The 15,074-nt window shown below is 51.9% G+C and overlaps 1 protein-coding gene across 1 annotated transcript; it reads left to right on the top strand.

Annotated features, from left to right (window-relative positions):
- Positions 1 to 431: 431 nt before the first annotated feature.
- On the top strand, positions 432 to 14,900 carry RASL12 (RAS like family 12). The gene is made up of 5 exons (XM_036272441.1): positions 432 to 646; positions 2,609 to 2,665; positions 8,313 to 8,386; positions 9,081 to 9,271; positions 13,321 to 14,900. The coding sequence occupies exons 1-5, from the start codon at positions 544 to 546 to the stop codon at positions 13,694 to 13,696; spliced, it is 801 nt and encodes a 266-aa protein (XP_036128334.1). The 5' UTR covers positions 432 to 543; the 3' UTR covers positions 13,697 to 14,900.
- Positions 14,901 to 15,074: the final 174 nt, after the last annotated feature.

The raw sequence follows: 15,074 nt of genomic DNA, 5'->3' as shown, positions 1-15,074 counted from the left end.
GGAGTTGAACCCAGCATGCTTCCCAGAGGAGGAGGCAGGAGCAGCTGGGTAGAACAAAGGGAGGGATGGATTTTCTTGCTGGAAGAAGAGATTGAGTGAAACATACTTCCTCTCTATCTCCCTTCCCAGGGCCTCGCTTTCTCTGGTCCCCGTCCTTCCCCGCAGGATCTGGGAGCGCCCCGACAGTGACAGCGCCCCGACCTTCGAGGCTAAGCTCGGCGGGGTGTTCGGGCTGCTGAGCACCCTCCCTGCGGCGTCTGCGGGGTGAGTGCGCCCCGCGGGGTGCTCCCACAGCCCTTACAAGGAGTTTGGCGGAGCTCGGGGCGGCCCCGCCCGCCGGTCTCCACCGGCCCCTCCTCCCCCTGCTCTGGCCGAGCGGCGGGAACACAGCCCGCTGGGCGCGGGGCCCGGGGCGCGGACACCGACGGGGCTGGGCGGCGAGTGCTGGGGGAGCTCGCGAGTCACCCCCGAGGGCCCTGACCGGCAAGCACGCTGCTTGGGGCCCTTCGGCCAAGGACCCGCGTCCCTCTCCCCAGCGTCGCCATGTCCTCGGTGTTCGGGAAACCCCGCGCGGGCAGCGGGCCGCAGAGCGCGCCCCTCGAGGTCAACCTGGCCATCCTGGGGCGCCGCGGAGCGGGCAAGTCCGGTGAGTGGGGCCGGTGGCAGCAAGGGAAGGGGCTGGGTGGGGACCAGGAGCTGATGAAGGGATCGGGGCGCTGTGGACTTGAGGGCAAACTCTTCCACTGGGTCTGGGGGCTTCCTACACCAAGGTGAGTTGGGCAAAACACCGTGATTTTCTTCTTTGCCTCAGTTTCTTTGTTGCTTGGTGCTCTTTCTGTTTTGTCCTCAGCTCCTCCATCTTTCATCTGTCTTCTGTTCCTTGCCTGGCTCTTCCTCTGTCTCCCTACTGTGTCTGTGACCCCAGCTTTCTCTCCCTTCTGTCCATCTCTGTGTCTCCCAGTCCTCAGCTGGTCTCTCTCTTGTGGCCCCCTACCCCTGTCACCTCTCCCTGGGGCTAGCAGTCAGCTCTGGTAAATGACACCAGAGGGACCTGTTAGGCACCGATCCCCAGCCCTAGGCCCCTGTGAGCTCAGTCATAGCCTTGCTACTCCCCAATTTAGGCTGGAGGTGAAGGAGCCACTGGCCCTTGAAGGGATTTGGTAGAAGTCACTGGCTATTGGGATTTCCGAGGCCACACTCCCTGCTCCCCTCCTCAGTTCCCTGGGATTCAGGAATAAAGTGTGCATTCTTATCAAATGTATTTGTTTCAAGCCAGACCCCTCTCTTGACTTTCTGGAAACAAACTGGACTGTGGTCCCAGGTGCCTGGGACTATCCTTGACAAACCAAGATCTTGGCTTCCATTGAGGTAATTTCTATCAACACTGAACTCTGCCTTCACCATCCTGGCAGCTCTCACTCACCTGGAGCCAAGGCGGGTGGGAGTGGGGCTGTCCCCATAGGTAGAGACCCAGAAGAAGGGTCCAGCCCTCCTCCTCCACTCACAGTCCCAGGCAGCTGAAGGTGGGAGGGGAGAGGGGGCTCCTCCACTGGCCCCTTTCCAATGACAGCCATTAGTAAATGGCCAACATGGGCTTGGTTAGCTGTTGGCTTCCTTCCCCTTCCTTTAGGACTCACTGGGGGCTTCCTCTCCACTTTTGAAGCCAGCCCACTAGCTCAGAGCGGGATGACTCTGAAACCCGTTTTCCTACAGAAAAGGTTTGCCCTCTTCCCTTGGAAAATAAAGTGATTATCTGGAGCTCTGTCACTGGTACAGTTTAGCCAGTGGCTACATTAATAAAGGAATTTAAATTTAAAAATGTGTATTCCCTGGGTATTACTTTGTAAACTGACACTAATAGGAATCTTGGGAAAGAATTTTAAGGATTTTCCTTAAAATATCATGTTACTTTTTAAGAGTTCAGTATAATAGTTGGCTGGCCCTTGGCTTTATGTGGTTCAATTCTGAACACAATCAGAATTCTGTTGATGCATTGTACCTGGAGATAACTTCATTCTAGAATTTTATATTCATCGAGGCACCATCATGAGTTTGGAGGCCCTAGAGCCAAGACTTGAAATGTGAAGAACTGAGGACTAGAGTGTGTTTACTTGGGACACAGATCTTGCCTGGACCTCGCCTGGAAATCCCAGGCCCTCAAGGGGTCATACTGCCCCCAGGGATCACCCACTGATCAACTTGGCTCTAACTCTGTCTTTGGCTTGTAGCCTAAACTGGAATAAATGCCCCACATTTCAAAATCTCTGTGACTTGTCCAGGGTGGGGGATGTCTCCCTTCAGTTGGGGCTGACCCTAAAGTAACTGGTTGCATGGGTCCTGACTCCTTAGTTCAGGGTCCTTGCCTCTCATTGCTTTTCTTGCCATTTAAAAAAAAATCCCAGGATGCAACTGAAGGGACACAGTTCCCCATATTTCTAGTTCTTAACTGTTCAGCTCCCAGCCTCATTCCCCCAGAGACTCGAGCATGGTGTCAGTGAAGGGTCACAGAGGCTAGATAAGGCCTTCCTAAAATGAAAGGGGCAGCCTCCAGGGCCAGCAGCCAGACACATCAGGGGAGACTGAGCCCATTTCTTTCTGCTTCTTGCAGCCCTGACCGTGAAGTTTCTAACCAGAAGGTTTATCAGTGAATATGACCCCAACTTGGGTAAGGAACCACTCCTCCCTGTTCCTCCTGCTGTGCCCTACTTGGGTCCATACCCTCCCCCATCAGACATCTACCCTTGTGGTGGGCCCAGGTGTGACCAGGACCAAACATCTGGAGGCAGAGGGGAGGAGTCACCAGGATGACTCAGCCCAAGGCAGGAAAATGTTTTAATTGTTAGAAATATACCCTCAACAGCCCACCCCAGACAACATGGGGGGTTGACCAAATTCAGAGAGCTGTGTGATTTGCCCTAAAATGTGAGGTATGATGAGCCTTAAAAAAAAAAGTCAAACATAGCAAAACATCCACATCCATTAAGTGTTGTTTTTCAAGATGGTCACTCAGTGTACTTTTCCAGAAAAGCTGGACAGGTCATTTGAGAAATTTTCTAGTGGAACCAGCTTCAGAACTACACAAGAAAACTAGTCTTGCTTTATTAACATATCATGGTAAAGTCGAAAAAGGGATGTTCTGGTGTCAATCAGAGCTGAGTTTGAATCCTGGCTCTGCCACATATTGGCTGTGCAACCTTAAGGTGTCTGTTTCCTTATCTATAAAATGGGCGTAAAAACACTTATCTCAGAGAATTACTGTGAGGATTAAAGAGATAACACATAAAAGAGTGAGCCTAGTACTTGACCCACTGTAGATGTTCAATGTGCATTTGCTTCTCCTCCTTCCTCCTCATATGGCTTCCCATCTATGGTGGCTGAGATTCCCTCAAATTAATCAGATCAGTGTTTGTGAAAACTATTTTTAGCACCAGGACCTTTTCCTCAAATAACTTCTTACATGGAACCCCAATATCTATAACCAATAAAGGCAGACTTTTATTAGTATACACGTAACCTGAAGCTCACATTCATAACATTTATTATTGTAAACCGTGCACTGAGAAAAATGAGTTGTCTGGATCGATTCCCTTTAGAAAATGAAGACTGCTGTCTTGGTTTATTTTCCTGTTCATAAGAACTGAATAAAGCAGTGTGTATCCCCAAGGACCCCCGCGGAAGCCCAGGGCTGGGGGCACAGGTGGAAGGCCGCACAGCACGGGGCTTCCTGCCGCAGGTCAATGCAGGTCAACCGAATGCAAATGCGAATGCGCATGCCCGTGACACCAGAAGGCAAGAACTCCTCAGCCTGTTGGCACCATCAGCCCCTCAGTTCAGGCTGGAATGTTGAATCCCAGTGTCAGAGCAGGAAAGGACTTTAGGCTAATGGTTTTTAGAATGTTTTCCTTGCCCTGGCCGGTTTGGCTCAGCGGTTAGAGCTTTGGCTTGCGGTTCAGAGAGACCCGGGTTCGGTTCCCGCTAAGGGCACGTACCTCGGTTGCAGTTTGTCCCCGGCCCTGGTTGGGTCGTGTGGGTGGCAGCCACTCGATGTGTCCCTTTCACGTCGATGTTTCTCTCTCTCTCTCTTCCTTCTACTCTATCTGAACAAAAAAAAAAAAAAAAAATGTCCTCGGGTGAGGATAGAATGTTTTCCTTGAGTAGCAGACTCCCTTCTGATCAGGAGATTTATCAGTGAATATGATGTCAACTTGGGTAAGGAACCACTTGAGTAAGGAGATCTTAAACAGAACCCCAAGGTGCTGAACAGAAAAATCGGAAGGGCTCTCCTGGTTAAATTAGGAGTGCAAGGCAGGTGACTGGCCAACAGCCCCTTAGGGGTTTGTTCCTGAAAACTTGGTTGGACCACTAGTGCTTTTAATCAACCCCTCCATGCTCCAGTGGAGGAAATAGGCCCAAGGAGCTGAGGCTTCTGGGCCAAGGTCACACAGCAGATCTGAGGAGAGCCCCTTTGATTAGCAATAGTCAGTGCCCATGGGAGTGGGACACAGGATGCGACTGGGTGCTGGCTGGAGGAGGTGTTGGGAGAAGCCAGAACATGAGGTCGGATGGAGTGGGGGGACTGAAGGGGGAGGCCAGGGGAGAAGACAGGAAGGAAAGGCACACAGCAAGAGTGTCTGGGAAGGGAAAACAGGGATTTTCAAGGATGATGCCACAAAACAGATTCTGTCTAGCTCCAGTACTGCATACATATGCTAAAAAGTATTTGCTGTCTATCTGAAATGTAAATTTAACTGGGCATTTTGCATTTTATCTGGCAACCCGCCTCCAGTCTCTCTTCCTCCCTGCCCCCAAGTCCCTACCCTTTGTGCAGGGTCCCACCAGAGGAGCCTCTGACAGTGGGAGTCGGAGCTTCCTGATGAGTAATTTTGGAGTCTGACCTGGTAGTGGAATGCGTGGTCAAACTGTGTGGGGGGCAGCAGCCCCGCAATGGTTAGTCATCCCACCCTGAGCGCCTGTGAGCTGGAGAGATGTCCAGATGCTCTGCCCTCAGCCATTCTGCGAGGCCAGTGCCGCTCCTGGGGGTTCTGTTTCACTGTCGAAACATTATGGCCACTATCCCATGGCTGGTTCCAGCAACAGTGGCGACTCTGGGACCACGGCCTTTCCTTCTATGGAGAAAGGTCTGAGCATCAACGGCAGAGATGGAAATCGGGAGATGGAAAACCATTCTTTCCCCCCTTTCAAAGGTCTTCCAAGGGCTTGAGCTCAAATGGAGCCTCTGGAGGGTGGAACCTGTACAGTTTGTTCCCATTTCCAGCATGGAGCACAATGTTAGGTACAACATAGGTGCTTGTAAACATGAAATTGAATTTTGATTTTAGGATTGTCCTTTAAAGAACAGCTTCTATTATTATCCCCATTTACAGATAGAGAAACTGAGGCAGTGGTTTCCCTATAGTCATGGAGAACCTCAGGTACAAAGGAAGATGAGACACCAAACCGGCAGCCTCATGCTATAGAGGGCCTGGAGTCGGAGGTCTGTGTGGCACTGGGCTCTCTGAGCCTTGGTTTTCCCATCTGGAAAGGTGTGACTAATAGACTATGCTCTGTCTGTGTAAAAGTCGTGCCTTGTTATGGGTTGTGACTGATAGAGCTGGTAGGAGCTGTGAAAGGGCTTTGCCCTGTGCGGAGTGCTGCAGGAGGGCAGGGGTCTCCAGGAGAACATTCTCTTGCAAAGGGCTGGGGTCATCTCTCCTGGCTTGCCCAGGGCAGAATGATGGCTTCTCTCTTGCCCTGATCCTGCTCTAGCAAGGCCATAGGTACCACTTCTGAGGCATCATCCTATGCACACTCTGACCTGAGCTCCTTTGGTGCCTTTTATTGATTGATTGATTGATTTGAGAGAGAGAGGAAGGGAGAGGGAGAGAGGGGCAGAAACATCAATGAGAGAGAACATTGATTAGCCACCTCCTACATGCCCCCCAGTGGGAATCGAGCCCACAACCCGGGCACAGCCCTGACCGGGAATCGAACCAGGACCTCTCACTCCATGGGACAATGCTCAATTCATTGAGCCACACTGGCCAGGCTCCTTTGGTGCCTTTTAAAAAAGTATTACTGCAAATAAGAGAAAAATTCTTTGAGAAAAGAATCTTCTCTCAGCACCAAAGTCCACAGAATATTATTTAGAACTATAAGTTGTGAGGTTCATATATTTAAAGATACCAGAATGCCCTTAGGGCAGAAACTAGGTGATGAAAAGAAAGGACATAACTATGATTTGGAAAGAAGTCCCCAACCCCAGAGTCTCCTCGCTTGCAAAGGAGAGGAAGAGGATAAGAGGACCTCTGAGCTTCTTCAGCTCACACATGCATGTTCCACATCCTCAGCTAGGCTGGGAGCTTCTGCCTTTCCCTGGACTCTGCCCAGTGGAGCTGGAAGTTGACTGGTCCATTGAGCAAAGGTAGTGAAGGGCTCCCAATGAGGAGGCAACCCAGCCTGGAAGACCTGAGTTCAAGTTCCTTTACAGATAGATGTTGTGTGGCAGTGGATGAGTTTCCTCCTTCTCTGGGCCTGGCCTCCCTGTCATCTGTCTACAGTGGAGCTAAAAGCAACCTCAAAAGGCCGTTGTGCTATGAGGGACTACTGGAGACCAGGACCAGCGTTGGGCAGGACATGGTGCCTGTTTGGGAGCAGGAGCTTTGAAGTACCTAAAGGGGGTGCATCAGACAACTTGGGCAGGAAAATCTGAATGAGATGTAAGCATCTAGGGGCAGCTCTTCTTGCACCAAATATAGTTAAACATTTGGGGCATATTTTCCATTAGGTTTTTTGTGTGTCTTTGAATAAGAGTGGCATTTATCCAAGTCCCCAAAGCAGGCTGGGGACGGGAGCTGTCTGTGATTCCTGCTGGCTGCTAGTGGACCTGGCATGTGTCCAGGCCTGGCTTGGCTGCCAGTGGCCCTCAGAAGTATTTGACTCAGCCAGGGTTAGGGGGTTCTCTTCTCATAGCCGCTGCTGCCAGGCAGACAGAGAGGGCCCCAGTTCTGCCCAGAGGGGTCTTCTTTGGGGTCACTTGGGGTACAGGGGCACCAGGGAAAGGTAAGGACCAAGTGCACTCATACATGTAGCCAGTGGCACAGGGGAAGGTTGGGGGTAGGGATAGTGGTTGCCAATATGGCAGCGAGGTCCTCTGTATGCCTGGCCACTTGCTCCCTTCTCAGGTTTGAGGTCATGAGAACTGAAAAAAAAGCAAAAACTCATGAAATGCAAATAAGATCAGTAGTTTAGGTTATAGTATGGTACCAATGCCAATTTCCTGATTTTGATCATTGTATTATGGTTATGTAAGGTGTTCACAGTGGGGGGATGGGCTTGGTGCTCGTGCACACGTGGACAGGTGCACACACGTTTACACAGGGACTTCCCTCGGCCCAGCAGGGGTATGGTACACGGGAACTCTCTGTACTGTTGTACAACTTCTACATAAGTCTGGGATTATTTCAAAATAAAACGTTTAAAAAGTCACCTAGGAATGTGAGCCTGCCCTGTAAACTTCGGAGCACCACGGTCCCCACTGTCCTTTACCAGGCGTTAGTGGAGGGCCAGGGCCCCACCCGGGGCCTATCCAGTTCTCCCACAGCCCAGTGAGACAGTGCAGGGAAAAACAGTTAGCACAGCGCCTGGCACAGGGTAAAAGCTTGAAAACTGTTAGCCGATGTTTAAAACAATGTTCAAAGAGCTGAAATGATTTAATCAACTGACACAGTTAAAAAAGTAGCTGAAGTGGGGTTTGATTCCACATCTTCAACCTAAAACTTTCGACCACTAGACTCCTCTGCTATTATTTTGACAAGGATTATTATAAAACCTCCTTGGGATTTCTAAACAGGGTTCTCCCAGTGGGGGCAGGAGGACTGTCCTTGGGGGCTTCCTGTGGGCCAATCACTGTGGGCGAAGGGGAAGAGGGAGGAGAAGCTTGATGTTCCGGAGGGAGGAGCTGGCAGTGCAGTTCCTGAGGCCTCTGCTGCTACAGGCCCACGGCCACACACTCCATCCTGCTGGTGTGAAGGGTGGACCCAGAACACAATCCTATCCCCGGGGGCGTGTTCTGTGAGTGGCCTCTGCTGCTCTGACAGGTGGAGCAGTATCTCCTTGGTGGGAGGTTCTGCTCATGCCCTCCACGTGGGTGAGAGCCAAGACCTTTGCAGTGGTCCCAGGTCGGCCCACCCTGAACTAGGCACCCCAGGGCTGCACAGGGATCCAGCACAGAGTGAAGATAGGACTCAGACCTAGTCCCTTGTCAACTTAGTGGCCTGTTCTGCCTTTAACCTAGCTGACTCTCTGTGTTGCAGAGGACACCTACAGCTCTGAGGAGACTGTAGACCACCAGCCTGTGCACCTGAGAGTCATGGACACTGCGGACCTGGTAACATTACCCCCATGACAGCTGAGAGTCAGTGCAGCCTCCTGAGAAGTCCTGGCCCCGCAGCGGGGGCTACAGATGGGAATATATATCCCCTTTCAGCTCCCATTTGCTGTGTGACCCTCTCTCAGCCTGAATCTCTTCATTTGCCAAACGAGAAGGGATGGGACGGGGCCTGGGGAAACTTGATGGTTGTGGGCATCAGCTCAGAGATCCTGTGCTCTGGGGCTTGATGCTTGGGCACAGGTGGAGACAGGTGCACACACACGTTTGCGCAGAGAATTCCCTCCGTCCAAGTTCCCCCAATACACACATCTCCCCCATGTTCTCACTACCCCCTGCCAAGCCTGGATGCCAGGTATTCTCAGAAGCCAAAAGGGCACCATGAACCTGACCCAAAACCATCGTTGCGCAGAGACAGCCAGGTCTCGGTAGGGGCCATGCCAGAGTGTTGGCTTGGTGCCTCAGAGGCCAAGGTCTCCAAGTCTCTGGCTGGGTGGTGGGAGGGAGGCTCACGAGACAATGTTTCCTTTCACACCAAGCCAAGTCCACATTCAAGTGCCCCTTTGACAAGGGCTCTGCTGGGAAACAATATACAAAGACCCGGAGAGCAGGGAGGTGGGCTGGGGTAGCTCAGGTGAAGGCCTTTACCCTGACCTCCTCTGTCTCTGACCAGGGCTTCCCTCCTTTGCCCCAGGACACCCCCAGGAACTGTGAGCGCTATTTGAACTGGGCCCATGCCTTCCTGGTGGTATACAGCGTCGACAGCCGCCAGAGCTTCGAGGGCAGCAGCAGCTACCTGGAGCTGCTCGCTTTGCACGCCAAGGAGACACAGCGCAGCTACCCCACTCTCCTGCTGGGCAACAAGCTGGACATGGCCCAGTACAGGTGAGCACGGGGTGTCCCAAAGCTCCGGAGCTCACTTTCCTCACTTGTTGGGTCTTGGTGTCCTCTTCAGGGATCATTTGGCTGCTAAGATCAGTAATCTCAAATTTAAGCAAAAGGGAGTATGTTGTAAGGGTATGATCTTCTAGGCAGCCATGGGCAGGAAGGGAAGGGCATCTGAGCCGTCCAGGGGCTGAACCCTAAAAGTCAGAAGAGAGGCTACTCCTTCCATCCTCATGGGGCTCTGTGGTCTCCCCCGGCCTCACCCTGTTTGTCTGAATCTATATAACCTTCTGTTCCCACTCAGTGCAGCTGGCTGGTCATTCAGTGCCTAATTCCAGTTCTAGGGAGAGGCTCAGATTGGGTTCTTGGCTCAGTGTCTGCTCTGGTCCAACCAGCTCTCCCCTCACCCAAGCATGGCCCCCAGGCTCACTTCCACGGCTGGCTATGCTGAGGGCAGGTTTTCTCCGCAAGGGTTGGACTTGAATCAGAGGTCAGAGGTCAGAGGTCAGAGGTCAGAGGGCAGATTACCATAGAATACTATAACTTTATTTTGCTTGGTCAGCACTGTCCTTTTGAAGACTTGGAGTTGGAAGGCTTTGAGGCAGGGCATGCTCTTTCCAGCTGACCACAGGCCTCACTGCTTCCCAGGGCTTACTTCCACCCTCTCCACACATTCTACACATGTATATGTGTTCATGTATATGTGTTTATTTATTCATTTATTTTTATTGATTTTATTTACTTATTTTTTTTATTCTCACCCGAGCACATTTTTCCATTTTTTGTTCAGATAGAGTGGGAGGGAGAGAGAGAGAGTGAGAGAGAAACATCGACGTGAAAGGGACACATCGAGTGGTTGCCACCCGCATGACCCAACCAGGGCCGGAGACAAACTGCAACCGAGGTACGTGCCCTTGCGGGAACCGGCAGGCTGACGCTCTAACCGCTGAGCCAAATCGGCCAGGGCTATTTTTTATTGATTTTAAAGAGAGGAAGAGAGCCTTGGATGGTTTGGCTCAGCAGTTAGAGCGTCGGCATGCAGTCCAGAGAGACCCGGGTTCGGTTCCCGCTAAGGGCACGTACCTCGGTTGCAGTTTGTCCCCGGCCCTGGTTGGGGTCGTGCGGGAGGCAGCCACTCAATGTGTCCCTTTCATGTAGATGTTTCTCTCTCTCCTTCCTACTCTATCTGAACAAAATATCGAAGAAAAAAAATGTCCTCGGATGAGGATAAAAAAATAATAATAATAAAATAAAATAACATAAAAATGATGTGTGCTAGGCAGACATCAGTCTACATTTAAATAAATAAATAAATAAATAAATAAATAAATAAATAAATAAATAGAGGAAGAGAGAGAGAGAAATACTGGTGTGAAAGAGAAACATCACTTGGCTGCCTCCTGCACCTGCCCTGACTGGGAATCGAACCCACAACCTTTTGGTGTATGGGTGGAAGCTCCAACCAACTGAACCACACCAGCCAGGGTGGGTTTTTTTGTTTTGTTTTTTTACCTTCTCCACACATTTAAGTTGCCTGCCTGCCCTGAGGCATTTGAGGCTGTGATGCCTCCTCATGATATTAACCCACCGCCTTCCTCTCCCACACTGACATTCGTCCTATGTGGCCAGACCCCTGCAAGTCATGGAAACTTCCACCAGCCTTCCACCGGTCCCTCCCTGCTCATGGCCACTCTTGCTTCCCCAGGCCCCAAAGGGACATTGACTGGTGATAGCAAGAGGGGGCCCTTTGTTTAAAACAGGTCAGATGGACAGTGGGAAAAGGGGTTGTGATCTCACGAAGGGGGAGCAGGGTAGGGGCCTTCAAAGGCAGGCAGGCCCTCAGACCCAGACATAATCCATCTCAGGGAATGAGGGAAGTTGTGTGATCTTTTTTTTTTCCCTCACCCGAGGATATTTTTCCATTTTTTGTACAGATAGAGTGGGAGGGAGAGAGAGGAAGGGAGAGAGAGAGAGAAACATCGACGTGAAGGGACACATCGAGTGGCTGCCACCCGCACGACCAACCAGGGCCGGGGACAAACTGCAACCGAGGTATGCGCCCTTAGCGGGAACCGAACCCGGGTCTCTCCAGACCGCAGGCCGACGCTCTAACTGCTGAGCCAAACTGGCCAGGGCGGAAGTTGTGTGATCTTAAAACCAAAAGGAATCACAGAGCCCCCCAGAGCCTAGAAAAGAGGTCAGAAGACTGGATTGAGATAAACCAGTTTTCATTATAAAAACAAAAATTAGACCACTGTTGTGATCCTAATCTTTGCCAAATAGATGGTCTAAAAATGGTCTGGGAGCAAATAACAGAGAATATGGACTCCAGTGAAGCAGCATCAATCCCCCAAGAACAATCCATTTATCCCACTTCCTCCTTTGACCAGGTCCCTAGGTGAGGAGGTCAGGATTTGATGGGCACTGTGAACCTAACTCCGAGCTGAGCAATGATCAGTGTCTCTCATGATTGTCTTGCAGCTAAAGTGGTTTAGAGCAGTGGTTCCAAAGCCACTGATAAAATTTTCACCAGATTGCAACAAAGTAAGAAAAAGGATACTGTTACATATCTGTATCACCCATTCACACACATGCATGCATGATGCATGGTGTTCTTGTTTCTAAAAGTTCATTATTCAAGCCTCACGATGACAAAGTTTCAGATTCAAGTTGATTATAAAAGTAAATAATACTAAATACTCTTTCCAGAGGGGTTCCTCAGGAGCAGTAAGGTTATGGACAGGATACCAGCCCTGAGTGTGGAGGAGATTAGGTGCTCTGCTCCCGCCCCTTTTTACCCTAGTCACGCTATCTGGTACTCCCTGGGGATCTATCCCACCTCCAGCCCCTGCTCCTGCCTTGGCTCAGAAACCCTTCCCCACCAGTACCACCCTAGTGTCTCCTCTCATCTCATGGGTTGTGCCATTGTCCTCAGGAGTGGGGGGGGGGGGTCAGGAGGATTCAGCCATTGAACCTTGGCCACCAGACTTAAGGGACGCCCCCCCCCCCCAGTCCCTTCCCTCTTGTGGACATCTGGACATACCCAAGAACTAGTCTCCCCCCCCCCTCTCACCTTGATTCCTATGGCCTCCAGGTCAGAAGCTTTCAGGACCTTCCCAGTTGCAAATATTTGATCCCACCATCCCAGGAGGTTGTATAGGACCAAGCTGAGAATGGTGCTACTCCCTCTCTCCCCAGGAAATGTGTCACCCTTTCTCTGCCCTGCCCCTCCCTGGGACAGGCAGACAAAACTTCCCACAAGCCCTGAGAGCTTTGCCAACCACAGGCATCCCGAGTGACCTTGACCCTCCATGCCTCTGTAGATGCTGTGGTCTCACACCCCTCAGCCCAAACCACTGCCTTTTTCTAGAGCTGATCCCACAAGTGGGGGGTGAGGGAGGCTCATTTCCTGACCAAGGGCCCCATTTGGGGTAGAGGAGAAATAGGCCTGGGGATGGCTGTCTTTCTCTGGCCACAGGCAGGGTCTAGGTAGGGCCTTTGGGCCAGCTTCTCCCTTACCCTCCATCTTGTTCCTAAATTCTGGGTTTGGTGACATCAGCCACCATTTATTGAGCACTGACTCTGCTAGGCACTCAAACAAATATCTTCTTTTAGTCCTCACCCAAGGACATTTTTGCATGTATCTTCAGATAGAGTGGGTGGGAGAGAGGGAGGAAGAGAGAGAGAGAAACATCAATGTGAGAGAGACGCATCAAGTGGTTGTCACCCACACGACCCCAACCAGGGCTGGGGACAAACCGCAACCGATGTACGTGCCCTTAGCAGGAACCGAACCCTGGACTCTCCTGTCCATGGGCCGACGCTCTCACCACTAAACCAAACTGGCCAGGGCACAAATGTCTTTCTTAATCTTCTTAACAACCCTGAGAGGCAGATATCATTATCCCATTTTACTGATGAGGAAGCTAAGCCTCGTAGAGATGAGATGGCCTAGGACCCCGAGCTGGTAAGTGGGAGCCTGGTGGAGGCCCAGGCCTGCCTGGCTGGGAGGCATGCTCCTGACCCCACTCGCCCTGCTTCCCCACCAGGCAGGTCACGAAGGCAGAGGGCGCAGCCTTGGCGGGCAGGTTCGGGTGCCTGTTTTTCGAGGTCTCTGCATGCCTGGACTTTGAGCACGTGCAACACGTCTTCCATGAGGCGGTGCGGGAGGCACGGCGGGAGCTGGAGAAGAACTCCCTGGCCCGGCCACTCTTCATCTCCGAGGAGAGGGCCCTGCCCCACCAGGCCCCACTCACTGCTCGTCACGGGCTGGCCAGCTGCACGTTCAACACACTTTCCACCGTCAGCCTGAAAGAGATGCCTGCCGTGGCCCAGGCCAAGTTGGTCACTGTGAAGTCATCCCGGGCCCAGAGTAAGCGCAAGGCACCCACCCTGACCCTACTGAAGGGCTTCAAGATCTTCTGAGGACCCCTGAGGATCCTAGGCTCAGAGGCTGTGCAGGGCTGCAGGATGGTGGCTGACTTCTGGCCACCGGCTTTCCCTCTGATGGAACAATAGCCTGCGCCCTCTGGTGGACAGCTGACCTCTGCTCCAGCGCCAAGCAGTGTCCCTGACACCCAGTTCAATGTGTGAGCCAGAGGAACAGGCAAGAATGCTGCTCCTATTCCATCCAGAGCCTTGGTTTCCATGGTAACCATTGCATTCCCTGACATTGAAGGAAAACAGCCACTGGGATAACCCAGACACCTGGGATCAGCCTTAAGCAGGAGGAAATAGCATCTATTGTGATATTACCCCTCCCTGCTCCAGCTACAGCCAAGCCAGATGTGGCCCCTAGTGGACAGCTCCAGGAGGCCTGGCCTAAGTGTTGGCCTGGGAACATCCTGCAGGAAGGACAGCCCCAAGGTCCTCGAGCCACCTGGTGGACGGAAGGGCAGGATGGGTGCAGGTTTTGGAGGGCCAGAGTCTGGCCCTCCCATTGTCTTCTGATCTCACAGAAGCCCCAGGCAGCAAACCCCCCAGTTTATCCAAATAATATCTAGTTTAAGCCTACAGGACATCCTATAAGAAGCAAAGTCGCAGGAGGGGCTATTTCCAGTCTTGGAGGGAGGGGCTGTGGTTTCCAGTGTAGGGGGCCTCTAGAATTGTTCAGCAGAAGGCAGGACCCCCTTATTTTCCCACCTTAAATTAAGGACTCCGTCCACAGTCAGGACCAGCCTCTTCAGTGTAACGGTCAAAGCTGCAGAACAAAGTCCTTCTCGCCAGTGACAGTGACTCAGGATTCCAGGGAGCCCACAGCGGGCAGATCAGACACCCAGGCACCATTAGCCTGTCTTGGGTCCATAGGTAGAAACAGTATCCCAGTTTGAACCCTGGTTCAGCAGGACTCAGTAATGGGTCTGAGTGTTTAAAGTCTTTGTACGATAGAACCTAAAGCATTTTGGTTCCTAAAGCAAATTTTTGCATAAATTATTTGGGGTTTCCCCCACAGCTTATACGACAACACTGTGACTCAGACATAGATCAGGATCCTCCCTCGGGATCCCATGGTTAGCAAGAGAAGGGTCTCAGAGGTAGGGCGTCCCCTAGGTTTCTAACTCTGTGTACCACGGGACCCCTGGCCCAGAGGAAGCCTTTCATGGACCCTCAGCAGATAAGCAGATAGAGGAGAGGGCTCTGGTGGGAGGAGGGGTGGGAGGGGGATTCCAAGCCAGAATCCTGCTCCTTTCCTGGCAGCAGTTCCAGGAGTTTGGCTGGAAAACAACAGCTCTAACCCAGCCCTCAGCCCAGTTTATGGAGATGGAGAAGCTGAGCTCAGAGAGAGGCTGTGAACTCCTCAAGA

This window comes from Molossus molossus, unplaced genomic scaffold, assembly GCF_014108415.1.
Source record: "Molossus molossus isolate mMolMol1 unplaced genomic scaffold, mMolMol1.p scaffold_m16_p_1, whole genome shotgun sequence".
NCBI lineage: Eukaryota > Metazoa > Chordata > Mammalia > Chiroptera > Molossidae > Molossus > Molossus molossus.
This window is presented reverse-complemented; position numbering and strand designations above follow the sequence as displayed.

Excerpts from the sequence above, each read along its gene's own strand:
- RASL12 (XM_036272441.1), top strand. The coding sequence starts at position 544 with ATGTCCTCGGTGTTCGGGAAACCCCGCGCGGGCAGCGGGCCGCAGAGC. Across the intron at positions 647-2,608 it reads CCGCGGAGCGGGCAAGTCCG|CCCTGACCGTGAAGTTTCTA; the intron begins GTGAGTGGGGCC and ends TGCTTCTTGCAG. Across the intron at positions 9,272-13,320 it reads CTGGACATGGCCCAGTACAG|GCAGGTCACGAAGGCAGAGG; the intron begins GTGAGCACGGGG and ends CTTCCCCACCAG.